Raw genomic sequence first — 18,786 nt, forward strand, 5'->3', positions numbered from 1 at the left:
ACAATTAACTGTTTTATTTTTGATGTACACACTGACAGCTCCTAAAAGCTAATAGAAAGTCATTTATGTGTAATTTAAAGTCTGATTATTTGAGTGTTAAATTTCCCTGACAGTGCTTTATACTGCAAAGGGAAAATTCAGTGGAAAAATGAATCAACTCTTCCACATCAAATGAACTTCTCAATCTGGCATGAAAGTCAAGCCTAAGTTTGCTAATATTAACATACGAGGTTAAAAAAAAAAAAAAAAGGTTTTACATGAAGATAAGTTAATGAATTATCCTTCTGTATATGTTAACATCTGAGAATAAGGGATAAAGGAACTTTATATATGCCTTCACACATTTCAAAAGACAAGGAACTGAATCAATAAACAAGCTCTCTGAGCAAGATAATTTGCTACACTGTACTTGGAATTGATTGAAAATTCCATATGAATCATTTTTTTCCTTAAAAAAAAAAAAGTTTTATTTTAAATCAATATTTTCCATATGAAGATATTGACTACAGTATATTTTGTGTCAGGCCAAGTCAAAACATTGCATTTTAGTTCGTCAAGCTCTACCATTTCATTTCAAGTTGAGTTAACATAAACTTTGATCTGATTCAGCCTTGGTGTTGCTTCCCATGGCTGCTCTCTCCCATGAGCTATGATCTGCAGCTGAACTACACCTTCCATGATGCACAAAGGGTGATCTTCGCTGCTGATCCTTCTCTTCAGATTAGCTCAAGTGGATGCTGAGCTTTATGCTAGCTTCAAAAACTTGAACATTTTTTACTTAATTCAAATACTTTAAGTGGTTTCTACAGTTGCCATCTCATCTGGTTGAAACTGTTTTGTGCCTGATATTTCAATTTTTGATTCTAAGGCAGATGTAAAGAAATATAGAGAGTAATCAAACTTTCCTCTAGGAGAAAATCACATTTGCACTTCTTTGTGTGCTCTCTCTGATTAATCTGATTCTGTTGTTATTTACGCAGTTTTCATACTTTATATTACTTTGTAGGCTCAGAAGAAGATGAAGAAGCTTATTCTGCTTTTGTCATTGTTCTTGGCTCCAGCATTTGCCTACAAAGAAAGTCAGAAAACAAAACAAAACTTTTCTTCAAACAATACCAGTCATAAACGACTTAAGAGAGACTGGATATGGAACCAAATGCATATCAAAGAAGAGATTGATACGCCATTACCACACCATGTTGGCAAGGTAAAATAGGGCTGTTAGCAATGAATAATTAGAAATGGAGGCAGCAGATGAGTATCTTGAGAAGAATTACTTGTTTGCAGTTTAGGCAGAATTCACGGGGAAAAAAAGGAAATAGAAGTCAAACTTAATGCTAATGTAATAACCTGTTACAATCTTAAAATGGGCACAGAGTAAATCAAGAATAATGTCAAAGGGATTCTAATTCTTTTAGTATTCACAAACAAATTTTAGAGAATGACAAGTATGGAGCACCCAGAGTGAAGAAAGAACTGCATCGCATGCAGGCGCACAGTTAGGAAGGAAGTTTGGCAGCTGATATACGTCGGTATTTTAATGGTAGCTTAAGATTCTCTCTTTCAAAAACCTGGGAGATCAGCTAATAAAAACGTACGTGTTAAAAAACATATAGTTAACGTCCCCTAGCTTGGAAAAAAAAAACTGAAGTGCTGTTTAGGAGTATTGTTACACAATCAAAAAATTTGTTTCACAAAGTGAAGGAAAATAATTTTTAAAAATAATAACAAGCATTGACCTGCCTGAAAATTCGTTTTCTTCAGGGCAGTGCTCATAAAATCCTATGATTAACTGCGTATCACCCAGACAAAGTTCTCCCAATCTAGTCTTCCAAACTGAACTACTTTGACACTTTTCAGACAAATGCAGTTCTACATTTTCCTCCCATGTACAACAATCAGCATCTGTCAAGGCTGTTTCGGTAAAGTGAAACAGACCTTTCTGGATCAGTGCTGCTCACTGGCAGAACGCACAAGAGAGAGAGAGAAGAGGCCATAGGGTACTCTCAGTGAACACTGGGTATCTCTGTTTCATTTCAGACCAATTCAGTAGCAGATTGAGGAGAACGCTTTTATTCCTGGAGCTGTCCTAAATAAGAGTAATTCACTTTGTACTGTGCTCTGTGGTCTTTCAACAGTGGAATGCTTCTGATTACTTTTGCAATATCTGTGTTCAGTGCATTGCATTTGCAGGATTGAACACTTGATAAACCCCTTCTAAAAGGCCACAGCAGCAGCACAGCAGAGGTGAGTGACAGCTGCAGGAATATGCTGCTATGTTTGGATTTTATCTTTCTTGACCTTGGAGCCTTCCCTTTGTACGTTCACTCTCAGTTTTAGCAAAGGCAATCTTGAAATTCTATACCTTTTACACCAAATAAGTAAACAAAATCTAAGAAAGAAGGCGCAGACTATACTATCTTTGAGACAAGGGTGGGGTTATTTCTCCTCTTACATCTCCAGAGTTGCACGCTGTTCTACAGCAGCACCAGCAGTCACAAGCATGATTAAGTATGTGGAACGAGGAAAGAAAATTTTAATAACACATTTCAAAATAGAAAACATAAATAAAAGAATGTTCAACAGTAAATGACAACTATAGGATAAATAAAATCCTGAATACCAAACAGCTGCAATTTATGATAACATCAGTAACAAAAGACTAGAAATTCTTGGTCAAACCCAGCAATTACTGATAAATAGCTTGCTGAAATAATAATGCTGATATAGTGCACAGAAAACTGTGGTTTAAACCTGCCAGCAGTATACTTAGAGGGGTAAAGGTATGGAAAGGGAAGAATCGTCAGATCATCTCCCGATTAAATAAAATAATGTGCAAAAACACTTAGAATTGGATTAAATTACATATAAAAACTGATTAATGTTTTTTCCTTTTATCCCATCCTTTTTTTCATAGCATATGATCTTAGATTTTAAACTCTGTGGAGTGAAAATTTAATCTTGCTGTCATAGCCTTGACTCTAAAGACTGACTATGAAGTAACTGCATGTGACTACACCCAAGAAAACTGTCAGCTATGGCAGGAATTCTGCTAAATGACAAATAATAGAGAATAATGCTAAATAATGTCAATAGCTGTGAACACAGATTTGATTCCGTAATTCTGTGAAATCTAAGCAAAATCTCCACTAAATTCTGAAAGGTATTTGCTAAAAGGAGAAGCTCAAACTGAATGTGGTGGTGCATGTATTTCAGACACAATGAGGTTAATGATTTTTATATGTAACTGCATGAACAATTTATATCTTTAGGAAATGTGAAATATAATCTTAAAAAAAATGCTTCTTAACATATAAGCAAGCACGTTTCAGTCTGGATGCATTTTTCATCCTATAACCCGGATGTCTGTAGCTACTGCTTAGTTCAGTAATATCCCATCTGGCCACACAATTCCTGAGGGCTGTTCTGGTTTCAAACTGAGTCAGAGAGAGAGGTCAGTCACATTTGTGTGCACCGTCTGGTAGAAACTGTTTTGAATCCAGACTCCAAAGCCCGCCTTTATCTCTTTGAATTATACCTTCTAGATTACATCGAGTGTAAGGAACAACAACGCTAAGTACATTATTGAAGGTGAATATGCCAATACCATCTTTAAAGTGGAAGAGACCAGTGGTGATGTATATGCCTTTGAGAGGTTGGACAGAGAAAAGAAAGCAGAATATGAGCTGACAGCTCTCATTATTGACAGAAGAAACAACCGGTCACTGGAACCACCATCTAAATTTATTATCAAGGTTTATGATATTAATGACAATGCCCCTGTGTTCGTACAAAAGGTATTCAATGGATCTGTCCCAGAAATGTCACCAGTAGGTACGTTCTTCCATCACTCGTTTTCCTTCATGTCCTTGGCTGAAAAGCAAAATTTATACTAAATACGCTGTTTGATAATCCTTTTCTAGGAACCTCTGTTACCAAAGTGACAGCTGTAGACGCTGATGACCCAACAGTTACAGGTCATGCCACAGTTACCTACCAAGTCATTAAAGGAGATGAATATTTCACAGTTGATGACTCCGGTAGGTCAGATATGCAAGTGTCAAACTTCTACCTTAAGCTTTTATAAAAACACAATTTTAAGCTGCGTTCTTTCTGGACAAGGGATTTAGTAAGTCAAAAATTTAATTTCAACTATAATTTGGAAAGATTTTTCATTCACAATGACACAATGCCACTGTCTGCATCTGAAAATGAACTAATAAAGCCAGGATATTAGGCACCATGAACTAACTGAGAAGATGAAAGGTCATTTTCTTCCCACTGATGAAGAGACCGACTAGGACATAATACACGTTTATGTTTCCAGTTTAGCATGGATACCATTTCTTTGACCAACCAGAAAAAGAGGAATACATAAAGAAGCAGCATTCCTAAAGATTAACTGAGAAAAAATCTTTAAAAAGATAGTCAAAGGATAAATAGTGATTACAACCCAAGAGTATTCCCCACAGCTTTGCAAATTTGGCACATGAATGATAGGTTATGCACTTCCCAAGTTAGCAGAGACCTGGAGTAGGTCATTACATACAAAATGAACTGCATTTTATTGGGATGATTTTGACTTTCAAGTTTGGGTTCCTGTTTCTAATCAGTAACTCATCCCATTGCTTTCCTAAACTTCTTTTGTTTCAAGTTTGTCTTGTTTTACAAATAATCTCAACATCTCTTGTAAGCACAAAGCATACTGGTTCTCTGGAGCAACTAAACCAGATAATGAGGTGGCCGAACAAACTCTCTAGATGCTGGAGTGCCTGAGTTTAGACAGTTTTTGACTGTTTCTAAGCAGCAAAGATCAATTTAAAGGAATGTACCAAAAATCTCCCAAATATTCCATTGTATAGTAAGATTTCTAACATTTTTAGTCTTAGAAAAATATCACTGTAAAAACACTAGTTACAGTTGAATGTGTGGCATAAGACAAAAACTTGCTCTCAAAATTAAAGGATATTGGACATGCTACAAAATCTAATCATATTCAACATTATATTTTTAAGGTGTGATTTTTACAACCAGAGCTGATTTAGACAGAGAGAATCAATCAACGTATGAAATTATTGTTAAAGCAAAAGATGCTCCAGGGTTTTCTGGGGATTCAAGCACAGCTACAGTCATTATCACTTTAACAGACATCAATGACAACTTTCCCGTATTCAAACACCGTAAGTATAATGCAAGTGATGTATTATTTGGAAACCAAAGGCTGATATGTATTAAACAAATTTACATGAGAATTCATTGCAATTCAACTTTCTTAAAAGTGAACGAAATAATCTTACATATTCAGAAGGCTTCTGTATTTCAGCACTATCTGCATTTCCTCGGTGAAGCACACCTAGAATAGAAAATAAAAATCAGTATTAGTTTTTGGTAACTTTATAAAAAACTTGAATATTTTGAGAAGTAATTAAACTTCAAAAAAACATTTCAGTGTTGTCTGTAAGGATCAATAATGCTAAATTCTCAATGATTCTCTGTATGTCTATAAACCAAGAACAGTCTTTAACTAAGCTCTAACTTCCATGTGCACAATCCTTATGACTCATTTGTTGATTTTTTTTTAACAGCATCATTTCACTTTAAAGTTCCTGAAAACGTTTCAGTAGGAGGAGAAGTTGGCAGAGTCAAAGTGGAAGACATTGATGAACCACAACACAGAAATACAAAATACAGTTTTGTCAGAGGAGATTACAGGGACACCTTTGAAATTGTTGCAAATCCATACACGAATGAAGGAATTATTAGACCAAAGAAGGTACTTTTCCCAGTAACAAAGAAAGATGATGATTTTGTTTTTCCATGTGTAACAAGTGTTTGATTCGGTTTGGGACTAGCAACAGGGAAAAACAGGAATGCATGGAAGTCACAGTACGGAAGGTATTCATCCTGAAAACCCCATTCTGTAAGCTCTGCAAGAAGAGCTGGTGATTTACCAGCCCGTTTCAATTGCCAGTACTGGGAAAATCTGGGATTACTGCAGAGTGCAATGGGGACTATGTCAGATTTACAGGTTACGCGCTTCGGGCTCCTCTCAAACTTCAGACATTTGGATGCTTCAAAGAGCGAGTGAATTTAAGAGATGAACCAACTAACCAAGTCAAATAATCTTTCTCTTCTGCAGCCAAAGAGAAACCAAAGTAGAAAATGTGAACACGTACACCTGACCACTCTTCTAAAAGTGCTCTTTACAAGCGTGGCACTTGCTCCCATCTTAGCCACGGCTCCCTTACTTTCCTCAATGTTTTCAAAGCTTCCCCATTACTTCCTGCTAACTCTTTAAGAGGGCCCAGACTCTCCAAAGCCTTTATTACGGTTTGTTCTTTGTTTCTTAATTCTCAAACCTACTCAATTTGTACCAAGGGACATTCTTGCATTATGCAGAGCACTGCCAAGCCAAGCGTTCATTGATTTTATTGATTTACAGTGAAAAAGGGGGAGGGAGGACTATAAATTACCTCATGTCAATCTGAGGATTACAGGAACGTGTTTTTTACTTCCAAGCATCTCTAACTATTAATACCAGGAATGTCATTAAGAAGAAAACTTTACTGAAAAAATCAACCGATGTTCCAAGACTTGCAGTAAAGTCTTCAGCTGTGCTCACACTAGACATTAGCAGCTGTCCTTCACCAAACGCAGCCCTTCCCCTGATCTGCCCAGGGCCCGGAGGAATGCGTTGTTTTCCGACTTCAGCCCTGAGGAAGAGCCCCTCACACACACACGGGCTGATCTGGAAGCAGCTCATCCTTGAACAGGCAGTGGGCAAAATTCTCCCCAGTGTTTTGCAACCTGCTTTCAGCCTCAGGTGTACGTCATCATTTTAAGTATACAGGCAGGTGAGGTACAATTTCAACTGATAGATAAGCACTGCCATTTCCATTCGCAATGTCTACTTAAAAAAAAAAAAAAGAGAGAAAGAGTCACCAGTATTAAACATGGCTTATTTCACAGTGTATGATCTCGGGGTACGGTGCATAGGGACCCAACCTGTGAGACAAGAGACAGCTGGGGCATTTCTCAGTGCCCTAGCTCCTGGCCTTCCTTCCATTGTGGGATTCTTTTCATAATCTCAGTTATAGGAAAAACAAGGAAGCGGATGTCATTTATCACTAAATTCCCCAGCTATCACTCAGTGCAGCTATGAAGTCTGCCTGGAAGGAGAAGAGAAAAGAGGAAACTCTGGCCCTCAACCCTGGAGGAAAAGGAGCTAAACAATTTTTGGTGGCTACAGAATTATAAAAAGAAAATGATTTAAACCAAGAAATAATTGCTGCACTTTGAATACTGAACGAATCTGTTCAAAACCAGAAGTTGCTCAAGCCACCCCATTAATGAAAGAGAAGTTCAGTTCGGATATGCTTCCCCCAGAGTCTAGTTGGAGTGCGGTTCACTGTTATTTCCCAATAAAATTAGAGCACAGAGCTTTAATTTGCATGGGTAGCTAATGCAAAGTTCACTTAGACATGACAAAAGAGAGACTATCTGTGTTTGTCTTTCTTCTAGCCCCTGGACTTCGAAAAAGTAGCAGAATACAGGTTTGACATTGAAGCAACAGATCCCACAGTTGATCTTCGCTATTTTAAATCCGGTGGCTCTAGGAGCATTTCAACAGTTACCATTGAAGTCACTGACGTGGATGAGCCCCCTGTCTTCACTAAGCTACCATATGAATTTAAAGTAAGGGAAAATGATCCAGAAAAAAAAACACTTGGTTCAGTTTGGGCATACGACCCTGACGCAGCTAAACGGAAAATCAGGTAACACAACACCAACTTTAGTAATTCTATTTTAAAGTGGAGAATCTGTTAATCGGTCCAAGAATTTGGCAAACAAGTGAGACATTGGCTCTATTTTTCAGACATAAGCATGAAAAAATACAATCTGATTTTTTCAGTCACTGCAGCCATAGATATATATGGCAACCAACTAATATGAGCATAAGTTACTTGCACCTATTTAATTACTGCATAAAGTCACTGATAAACCACTTGAACATTTATGGGAAAATGCATAATCTTGGATAACTTTATGTGGTTGTGGTTGTAATTTACTGTTACAATTTTTATCATAACTTTCTCGAGCATGTGATTTGAAAGGAAAAGAAAACAGATTTCTTAAACAGCAAAAGAGAATAATCTGGGAACTTTTAGGATGGGTATGTTATGCTCTCACAGCTTGCCTAATTTTAGGGAAATCTTCAGAGACTGCCTAGTCCTGATATGAATGCAATTTGTTATACAGCCGTCTGGCCTTCTATGAAGAACTGAAGTGAAACACAGTATTATAACCCTTGTACTAACATATCTCTTTTTAAACAAAAAACAGATTTGTTCGACGAAGAGCTAGTCCTAATGGAGACTACATTAGAGTATCTGACACTGGAATTATTCAACTTCCCAAGCCCCTGGATAGAGAATTCAGCTCCTCGTACAACATCACTGTAGCAGCCCAGGAAATCCTGGAAGATGGTAAGTGCTATCCATTTCCTTACTTGAAAGAAAGCAGTGGATGACTTTACAGCAGGACTGTACCTTATCAAGAAGGAAAGCCACAACCTGACAGCTTGTTTCCACTAAGCTACAAACGAAATGGATGCTCGCAGGGTTTGCACAGCAATCTTCCAAATCAAATGAGTATCTACAAATAGGTCAAATAGAATTTTAAGATTTGGGCCCTAGATATTACAAAAATGCTTTCAGTTTGTTAAAAGGAATAAAAGGGGCATGAGGAGAGGAAGGAGCTTGGGAAACAGGCATAAGCCTGTGTTTGGAGCAAACATCCCAACCAGTGTCACCCCCCTACATGGAGGTACAAGACCTGCCTACCAAGCTTGCTGCCCAGCACAACTTCGCTCAGGCTGGGGAAGCAGAGTGGGCTGGGGCCCTCCCCAAAGTCAGTTTTGGGGAGGACGGGCTTTTCTGCAGAGCAAAAGGTACTTAATAGTATGGGCACACTGTACCAGCGGCCTTAGGGCTCGAGAATGATGTCGGACACCATAGCCACACAGTCTGGGAATCAGGGAGCCACAAGCAATTGTCATTTTCTTCCTCGTAGATCCTTGATGAATTAGGCCAATACAAGAGTTTTCAGAAAATAAATCTGAATCTGTCAAAAGGAAAAGTTTAAATGAATGATGGATCTAGAAACTCCCCGTATTCAGCATGCAGGAGTCATAGATGTGGACATGAGCAGTGGAAAGGGGGAGCTTTACAGCCCCGCGATTCCAGCTGTCTCAGAGACCTGCATTGTTGTTGCTCGTTTCAGGCCGTCTTTCTGACAGAGAATCACACGCCCAAGTTCACGTAATAGTCATTGATGAAAACGACAACGCTCCAGAACTTGTTTATCCTGAGGAACCCAGAGTGTGTGAAAACGCTGCTCCAGGAAAGGTGAGACAGGAGGAGGGCTTCTCCCTTAAGCCTGGATTATCTACTTGCAAGCTTAAGCCAAAAATGTCTTTTAATAAAAGATAGTCTCAGTTTTCACATTCAAACACCTGATCATTTCAGTGATTTCCAAAATGTCAGTGGTTAGTAATCTTTCTTCAGGACTTCACACTGTTGGAATATTGACTTTCACCTCCTTGCACACATGGGCTGCGCAGGTCCTCTCCCTCCAGGCTTTTAAGTATGTACGTGCTTTAGCAATTGAACCCTGAAGTAAGGCAACCCTTGCAAAGCAAAAATTAGCAGCTCAGTTTTTTTACCACGAGTGTTTACACTTGACAGTGAAAACAAAACTATTTCAAAAAACTGAGAGAAATACTGCTATGTATAACATTACTATAGCATTTATCAGAGTGCAAGCACCTGCATGCACGAAGAGTGATAGCGTTTGTGGATTTAGGTGTTTGACCTCGGACACAAGAACTTGTGTAGCCTACACATACTATGTTAGACTAGAAGAGACGCCGCCACAGACTGGATGCACAAGGTATTATTAGTGGAATCTGTTAGAACACATAAGGTATTATTTCACCTTTAAATTAATTTTTAAATTACCTTTGGGACATAATCATATACATTTTTTATATTTTATACAGCTAATGTATCCCAGGTTGAGGTTTTGAAAAAAAAGCACATCATTCAGGAGTAGCAGTCCCAATGGCATTCAGTTAATGAGCCTCGTGCTTCTAAATAAGTTAAACACTTTAGATAATATCCATTGTGGACGTATAAATGAAAATTCAATCTATGTGTCTCTGAACATAAGACTTTTTTATGCTTTATTGACACAAGATTTCATCTTTTGTTTCCCATCTGTGAACGAAGGAAGGACAGCTCTTTTTTGAAGAGCTATGAGGAAATTACTTCCCTTGAAAGAACTGGAAGAGGAACATCATAAGATATCTTTGTCCTGCCATTTATTGAGGGGTTATACCGGATACAGAGCCCAGCACTAACTTATATACTGTAAGCATTTTTATCACTGGAGGCAACGTATACTGAAATTTATGACCTCTTCCATCTTACCTTTATAGGTAATCATCACGATTTCAGCTACTGACAAGGATGAAATATCACCTAGAGGTTTCTTCAAATACTCCCTGGCCACAGAAGATAGCAACTTCTCGTTGGTTGAGAACCACGGTAATGTGTTCCTGCAATGCATTTTCTCATATAGCCAAAGTGAGACACTAGGGCACAGGGGAGAAAAGCTGCAGCGATGACCTATGATTGGTCCAGATGAGCTAAGAAAATATTTTTAAAGGCTTAACCTACTGGAAAGAAAATGTCGTTTGTTGCCACCCAAGTTTCACTGGGTTCCCTAAAGGCTTGCTCTGTCAAAGGGGAAGATGTACCAAATGACTGATAATCTATAAGGAAAATCAGGTAGAGATTATCACTTAATTAGATGTCGTTACTTCCTCCAGATAACACAGCTAATATCACAGTCAAGTATGGACAGTTTAATCGTGAACTTGCCAAAATCCACTACCTGCCTGTCATCATCTCAGACAACGGTGATCCCGAGCTCAGCAGCACAAATACACTTGTTATCAGTGTCTGCAAGTGTAATGAAAAAGGCGACTTCACTTTTTGTGAGGAAAGAGCTAAACAAGTCGGAGTTAGTATACAAGCACTGGTGGCCATTTTTGTCTGTATCTTCACAATCATCGGTAAGTTATTTGACTTTGGTAATGTTCTCTGACTTGTGGGGATTTCATTTTTGTTTTTTCTTAACTGAGGTCCAAGAAAACTTTGTGGCTATAAAATGGTCACAAAGGCAGAAAAACTGTAACTATTTGATTCATCTCACTTGCTTTTCTATTTGGCTTCTTAGTTTAGTTTCAACTACAAGCTTGTTCATTCTATTGGAAAAGGTGAGTCACTGGAAAGGTCATTGCACATATGCATACTATACTTGATTTAGTATTACCAGGCTCACATGCAGCTATAAAAAGGAAATTTGTGCTGGGGCAATAACAACAGGATTCCTGTTTTCAAAGGCTGGAAATACTTTCAGCAGTACAGTGAACTTATATACATAAGTAAATCCATAAATCAGCAGAACAGAACTTATTTGCTGTACTTCGAATCTGTCAAAGAATGGGCAAATTCCTTCTTGCTTGAGAAGAGGCCTCCTTTGCAATTACCACACAAGAAGCATTTGATGCCTGGCATTAAAATATTTACCACTTCCAGGCAGTAGCTGTTAGAACCATTCATTGCACTTGTGACACTATACTTTTGCACCTGTGATTCTACTTCAAGAGTCAGATGTACGATTCCTGCTGAGACATAACTGCTTTGAGAACATACAAATCCTAAAATTTAGCAGTAACTGAAACTATTATTTTTTAAATATATATCTAAAAAAAATGGGAAAAAATACACTTCAGACTATGTTAAATATCTGAAATGCAATTTGTTTTACTTTGTTACTTCTCTATTTACAATTGCTCAAGTTTTGTTTGCAGTAATCGCCTTGCTAATTCTTCTAAGAAAGAGACACAAGAAGGATTTGAGTGGTCTTGGGAGGAATGTGGCAGAGATTCACGAGCAGCTTGTAACTTACGATGAAGAAGGTGGTGGTGAAATGGATACCACCAGTTATGATGTGTCTGTACTCAACTCTGTGCGCAAGAATGGTATGAAGCCAGAAACAGTGCCCTCTCCATACGCACAGGTCCAAAAACCTCCCGGAAATCCAACTTCTGGTGCTGAAAAAATGGAAATTATGATTGAGGTTAAGAAGGATGAAGCTGACAATGACAGGGATTTGCTGCCATATGACACACTTCACATTTATGGCTACGAAGGTGCTGAGTCCATTGCAGAATCTCTCAGTTCTTTGGAATCAGGCTCCTCAGACTCAGATATTGATTATGACTTTCTAAATGACTGGGGACCCAGGTTTAAAATGTTAGCTGAGCTGTATGGATCAGAACCAAATGAAGATTTTGTGTATTAAGTTCAAACTAGTCATGAATTTTCTCCCTCCCAATACAGATAGATACAAGAGCCTGCCAATGGCCAAAGAAGATTTCACAGTTCTTCACCCAAGCAGTATAGGTTTTCAAACAGACCAGAAAAAAAAAATGACAGAGGTAGGGATAAAAAGAAATACAAATAATGTATATCCACTCCCCAGCACTGCTATTCTTGCTGACATTTTGTTCTGTCCCTAAAATTGCTGCTCGGGGACTTAGAGTCTTCCAGGACATGACTTTTCTCCCTACCCGGATAGATCCTTCTCCTTAAAAAGTGGCTTTGTCTCCAATGTCTCCTTCATTCCTCTCCTCCTGTACATCAACATGCATTTCATCCATCCGCTGAAACAGAGAGGTTTGGTGGCACTGAGAAGAAATGTTTTGTACAACCTCCTGTATCTCCAGCCTGCTGGTTTGCCTGGCCCTACTGTAACATCTTTATTGATATTCCCCGCTTATGCTTACCCAGCAGAGGAAAGGAGAAACATATGGTTTATCACTTAATATTAGAAATTATTCCATCACTTCCAAAAAGAGGCATGGTTTTTCCTTCTTTCCAATCTATTAATTATTCTTGCTTTATAGTCTTTGACTACATATATGAGTTACTACAGATAAAATGAGACAGAATTTTTAGATGCTCAATCTGGTTTCATCTGTCATTTTTAACAGCCTGATGATGATTTCAGGCACCTTTCTGGAGTGCTAGAATTTCTTCTAGCTAGCAGCAAAATTGTTTTTTCTCTCTGTAAATAGGACCTCAGTGTTACTCAATGGAACATATCCTGCAGGGCAGGAAATGTTGGAGATCAGGGGAATGTTAAGACTCCAATACTGTAAATCTCTCTAGATAGCAACATAGGGTCTCTCTGGATCTCTAAAAAGGGTGAATAGCTTTTTTATTCAACATTATTAAAGGAACTGTATTATTTCAGGGACAAACAAAGGAAGGGCCTCATTACTGTGAAACTGTTTTGATTTTTTTCTAAGCAGGTACTGTAAAACGGGTATTTTCCACCTAGGAAAATATTGTAGACTTCCAAACCATAATGCTTCACACCCACACATTTGTCTGCATAGAAGAACCACAAATGTAAGTAAGGTTTTGGAGCTGCAACTATTAAGTCCCTGGTAAGCATGTGTTCAGTTTCTCGCCTGATGAAGAGCCACACAATGAACGGAATGAAAACTCCCATGCCTGAAGTTACCCAGCCAAATACATTTTGTTAGAAGTGAGTCTCTTAGGACAATGGCCAGTCTCTGGCTTCTGGCCATGCAGATTCCTGTTGCCTTCAACAGGAACAGAGCCCTACTACACACATACTCAGTTTTGCAGAGTCTGTGCTGGAGCTGTATGTATTAGTTTAGTTGATTTGATTATTTAAATTTGGTAGCTAACCACGTAACACTAAATCTTTTTCTTTTTCTTTTTTTTTTTCATTTTTTTCCTAAACCAGTGTAGTGGAACCTCATGAACTTCCTTTTCAATCATTCATGTCCTCTCCCTTCCCCCAGATCATTTATCGGCAGGAAAGAGCAATGCACTGTAATACAACCCCAGATTAATCCACACTGTTATAGCAAGTTGTCTAATACAATACTTAGTAGACACTAATGCATCACTATCAATAGTAGACACTATCAAATATTTCAAATCACTTAAATTTCCACATACAAACTAAGGGAAAACTAAGTAGAATCCTGCCTATCAATCAAATCACCTTTGGATCAGATCCTCTATAAAGCCAATTTTGGGATGACAGCCTTGGTTTATTTTTAATGTGATCATTCTCTTCTATTTTGCTTAATCCAGTCAACAGTCTATGCTATTGAGGTTCCATGTGTTAGTATATTATAAAGAATTCTAACTAATAATACTTACAGTTTAAGGTTTTCATCAGTAATTAAGGTATTGGCAATCAACAGGTAAAGCTAGTTATGAAATTATTTAGTGCGGTAAATAAAGTATTTTGGTAAGCATCATCCAGATAGTATTACCTGTAATCGCTGTTTTTAAGCCTGTTTTATAAAGCTATTTTAAGGAACACTGTATCGATTTCCATTGTATAGAGACGTTTGCACTGGATATTTTCTTTTTGTATTGCTGTACTGTATTTTATTTTTTGACTACATAAAAGCCAATCTCAAGTGTGGATTTTCTGTGCATTGAGTTTCACACAGAAGACAATAACATGCCATGTACTACAGTGACCTCAACCATAAAACCACTGGTATCTTCACCGTAAGCAAACTCAGATTAGATACAAACCCACAAAAAGACTTCCTGTAAGAGTTTTCTCCCACTCTTCAGAGAGCTGTCAATGAAGCTCCTGGGGAAGGAAGAGAAAAGCCCCAGAGGTACAATCTACTTTCAGCAGCTGGGGAGGCTGAACCCGCTGACGTTGGAAGACCCGTGCCTGCCAGCAGGACAGGATGCTTTCCGTTTCCAAGCAGATGTTTGGTATTTTAGGAGCCAGGCATTGCAGTGACTGTGAGGCACCACGTTTACCAAGATCCTGCCCTTCCTTCCCACTGGAAATGCACTCCTCCTGGACAGTGGGGGACTCAGGGCAGAGCCCCTGCCTGCAGGGGGGCTGCACCTGGGCCCTCTGCCTCGGTGGGCTACTGTCGGCGCTGCCAACATCTGACACAACATGACAGCCCTCACATGTAACAGAAAAATGAAAAATGGCTAGCCCTAAATTTGCAGCTTTTCCTTTATCTGCTAATGATCACTGCCCCAATATATTCCCAAGATTATTCAAGTGCTTTAGAAAATCCCATCGATTTTCCCCAGATATAGCACTTACAAATTACAAAGCTTGGAATAAAGTAAAGAAGTTCAATTCCTTCACTACTAATTGCCATGAGCAAACTCCAGATCAAACACACTTTAGCTCAAGTTGTATTAAAAACACAATAGATGTGCTAATTATGTTATAATGAAATGCACTTTTCCAAAGAAGGAATTTGATTAAACAGCTACTTGCAACTTGTAGCAGAGAGTCTCATAAAGGTTTTCATTATTCATTTAATTAATATGCATTTTAAACTCTTATCCCTAAAAATATATCATAAATTATTTTATCACATTCATACTGAGAAGTTCATGCCATTTAATAAAGGTTTTTTATCCCACCCCATCAGAAAATTTTATGAAACAATGCCCTGTGACGGGAATCCTTGATATGTACCAAAGCAGCAATGAAAAGCTGTCTCATTGCTGCCACCTGGCATACTGCCACACTGCCCAACCAAGTCAAGTGAGCTAAGTTCCCTTTACCAAAACCCATTTCCACGGTTCAGAGAAAAAACAGCCATATCGGGTATTATCTGATTACAGTCCAGTATTACTGAAGCTGTCAGTAAAAATGTAACAACGAAAAGTGAAAACAAAGATTTGTTATAAAAGGAAAAAAGGGGAAGGGATTGCTTCTGAATCTTTGTTTTCTTTCTTCAATTAGTGGATTCTTCCCTTTTCTTCTTTCAGCAACACGGGCTTAGAATAGCACCAGAAGGGCTCCACCCAAGCTGCTAATCAGACCAGCTCGGCACAAGCACTGTCATCCAGCCAGGCCTAACGGAGTGAACAAGTCACATAAAGCAATGCTCTTTTTTTACTGCTAGTAGATCCACCCAAATACATTTATTTTAAATGTTTTCACTCCTGACACTCCTGTGCATATGTTGTGTGCATAGGAATGGCTCTCAGTAGTAGTAAACTTGCAGGTAAACCATCGTATGGTAGGATTTAGCCGCCTTTGGCTAGGAGCAATATACTTATTTCCATTATATTTCAGGTGGGGCTAGGACAGAAAAGATGAGCAACTGTAATTTTCCTTGATCTGTTTTGCCTTCTTAGCTTTCTTATTATTTATTTTCTTATTGTTTTTATTATACTTCAAATTTGAGGGATTAAAAAATAAAACTCTTGTGGATTTACCTTCACATATTTCCTGCAGTGAAAGAAACCACCAAGGCCCTATCTCTCCCGTTTAAGGAGCTCCCAGTTTCAGTGCAGTGTAAGTCATCAAGTCCCACCAGGAAATGACTAAGAGTATGAACAGATCAAAGCATATGGTTTATCCTAAACCTAGTCCATAGAAAACGCATGGCAGAAAACACCCTTTTGGTCTGCATCAGAAACAGGAAGAGAAAACAAAAACAGCAAAACTCTTTCATGAGCAATAAAAGCCATGGATTTTTCCTGACCTCTCTCAGCTTCCTGACTTTGTTCCTGCTTGACCTGAAAAAAACGGAGAAGGAGCGCTTCCTTCCACTCGTCCCCAGCCAAGGGCTGTCCCACCTGCGTTCCCACAAAACTTAACTTACTGATGCCACACAACCCTCGGCAACCCTTTCATTCCTCGTTTTTCCAGACAGCCCCTCACAGCCCGCAAGGGGCGAGGAGCGCTGTGCGCCCCCGTGAGGCGGCACCCGGCGGCCATTTGCTCGCCGGCGGGGCGGAGGCCAGGGCAGGAGCGGGAGGGGAGCGGTACAAGTGTCCTTTCGGAACAGCTTGACGTTCTCTCTCCTCCCCCTTCTAATTGCAAACCTGCAGAACCTGACGGTGCTGCGAATCTGAGGGGAAGGCGAAGCGGCACCTTTCTCTGCCGCACATGCTGCGGTCGGCTCGTTCCTCCCCACGGCCACCTGGTGGGGAGGCGCCAGGGCTCTCCTCACCGAGCTCTTCCTCAGCGGCCGCTGTCGCTGCGGAGCCACCGGGGTCCCCGAAGCGTGCAGCCCCGCGGGGTGCCGTGCCCACCCGTGGCCGCCGGGGGGCGCTCGGCCCCACCGCTGTGCCCCGGTGTGGCCCGGCCCGGTGAGCAGCAAGTCGCTTCAGCGCTGCCCTCACACAAACCCTCGGAGCTGTAAAGCCACAAGGGCCTCCGAGCCCGGATTCATGCCGGAAAAGCGGGGATCTCACGCAGGGCTTGGGGAAGGGAAATAGCTCTGGGAAAGGATGCGTGCTCCAGGTGTCTCCTTCAGCCAAACGACATCCTTCCCTGGCAGCCACACAACTTGGGGCACGTTTGCCTGTTTGCCAGGAGTCAAGTACTAAATCATACTAATTTGTCATACGACATTGAAATCCGTGCTTGTTTTTGGTGCTAGAGATGTTGTCTAATCCTACTTCTTCAAAATATCTTTCCTTCCAAACCTGATCGGAATTTTCTCAAGTATTTCCAAATCATTTTTATAGTCAGTGACTCTTAAAGTTGAGATTTGCTGTGGACAAGTGCATTTATGTATGATCACGTGCATTATCCACCAGTCGTTATCTGTGTATTATAAACACACAACAAAACTTCCCCAAGTAGCCACACAAAGAAACCAGCAAAAAAACAAACAAACAAAAAAAAAAACACTGGGAGCCTTTCAGCGACCCGCCGCCACCTGCTCCTCCGTGCTCCCACAGAAGTCACACATGATGCAGTCCGCAGCCAGGGCTCTGCGAGCAAACCCCAGGTCTCACCCTGCCAGGCCTCCTTCTCCTTTAGAGAACCGGAGCACACTTTGCCCATGTGCCCAGCTGCTCGTAGCTGGGGACTTCTTCCTAAAAACACAGTAGTCCTGGCAGATGGCCGGGCAGGGAGGGCAACACCACATCCCCACCCAGGCCACCCCAGCAGCACCTGCAGGCAGCACTGCTTGCACCACCTACGCCCGCTCAAGCTGCAACATGAGGAACCTTTGTGCACCTTCCCAGCATCGTTAGCATGAACGTCAGTGAAGCTGCCACTGTGGTTTACCATGCCTTGGTGTACAGCAGTCAGTGGCTTCCTGGTCAAGGAATTCCTGTTTGAACTGGAGGGAGGATGGACAGAGATGATACGAGTATGTAACACAGCTGGGGAGACTATGATGCTCTTCTCTGTGTCACTCAGTGGGCACGAGTCATCCACACAGATACTGAAACTTCCTCAATGTCACTGCTAACCACTCCACTTTGGGGTGGATGATGGCCTTCCAAATCTGAAGTATTTTGCCACCGCAAACATGGTAGGCAAGAAGTGACACTAGGCACTCCTCCATGCTTGAGAATGACTTGAGTTCTGCAATTGCAGCCAGATAAGGATCCAGAGCAGCAAAAGTATCGCCTTTGGGTCTAGTGTAACACCCACAGGGGTCAGAAACATGATATGGCCATGCCCAGTCGCATTGCCCTCTTGTACTCAACAGCAACGGGCGGCAGAAGCAGAAGGTGAAGCTAGCAGGGATCCAGTCGAAAGCCGACTATTCAAAGGAGCTGGCACCGAGGAACACCCCTAGAAAGCTGGCACAAGGCTGGATGCAGGGCAGTCAAAAATACTGGGCAGCAAGGCTATGTCTCA

General features: G+C 40.2%; 1 protein-coding gene across 1 annotated transcript; it reads left to right on the top strand.

Moving 5' to 3' along the window:
• Positions 1 to 1,006: 1,006 nt before the first annotated feature.
• On the top strand, positions 1,007 to 12,432 carry CDH5 (cadherin 5). Its single transcript, XM_035543400.2, has 11 exons — positions 1,007 to 1,207; positions 3,546 to 3,834; positions 3,924 to 4,040; positions 5,016 to 5,180; positions 5,586 to 5,773; positions 7,522 to 7,775; positions 8,344 to 8,486; positions 9,283 to 9,407; positions 10,499 to 10,607; positions 10,892 to 11,137; positions 11,927 to 12,432. The coding sequence occupies exons 1-11, from the start codon at positions 1,019 to 1,021 to the stop codon at positions 12,430 to 12,432; spliced, it is 2,331 nt and encodes a 776-aa protein (XP_035399293.1). The 5' UTR covers positions 1,007 to 1,018.
• The last annotated feature ends 6,354 nt before the right edge of the window (positions 12,433 to 18,786 follow it).

The sequence above is a fragment of the Cygnus atratus genome, chromosome 12 (assembly GCF_013377495.2).
Source record: "Cygnus atratus isolate AKBS03 ecotype Queensland, Australia chromosome 12, CAtr_DNAZoo_HiC_assembly, whole genome shotgun sequence".
NCBI lineage: Eukaryota > Metazoa > Chordata > Aves > Anseriformes > Anatidae > Cygnus > Cygnus atratus.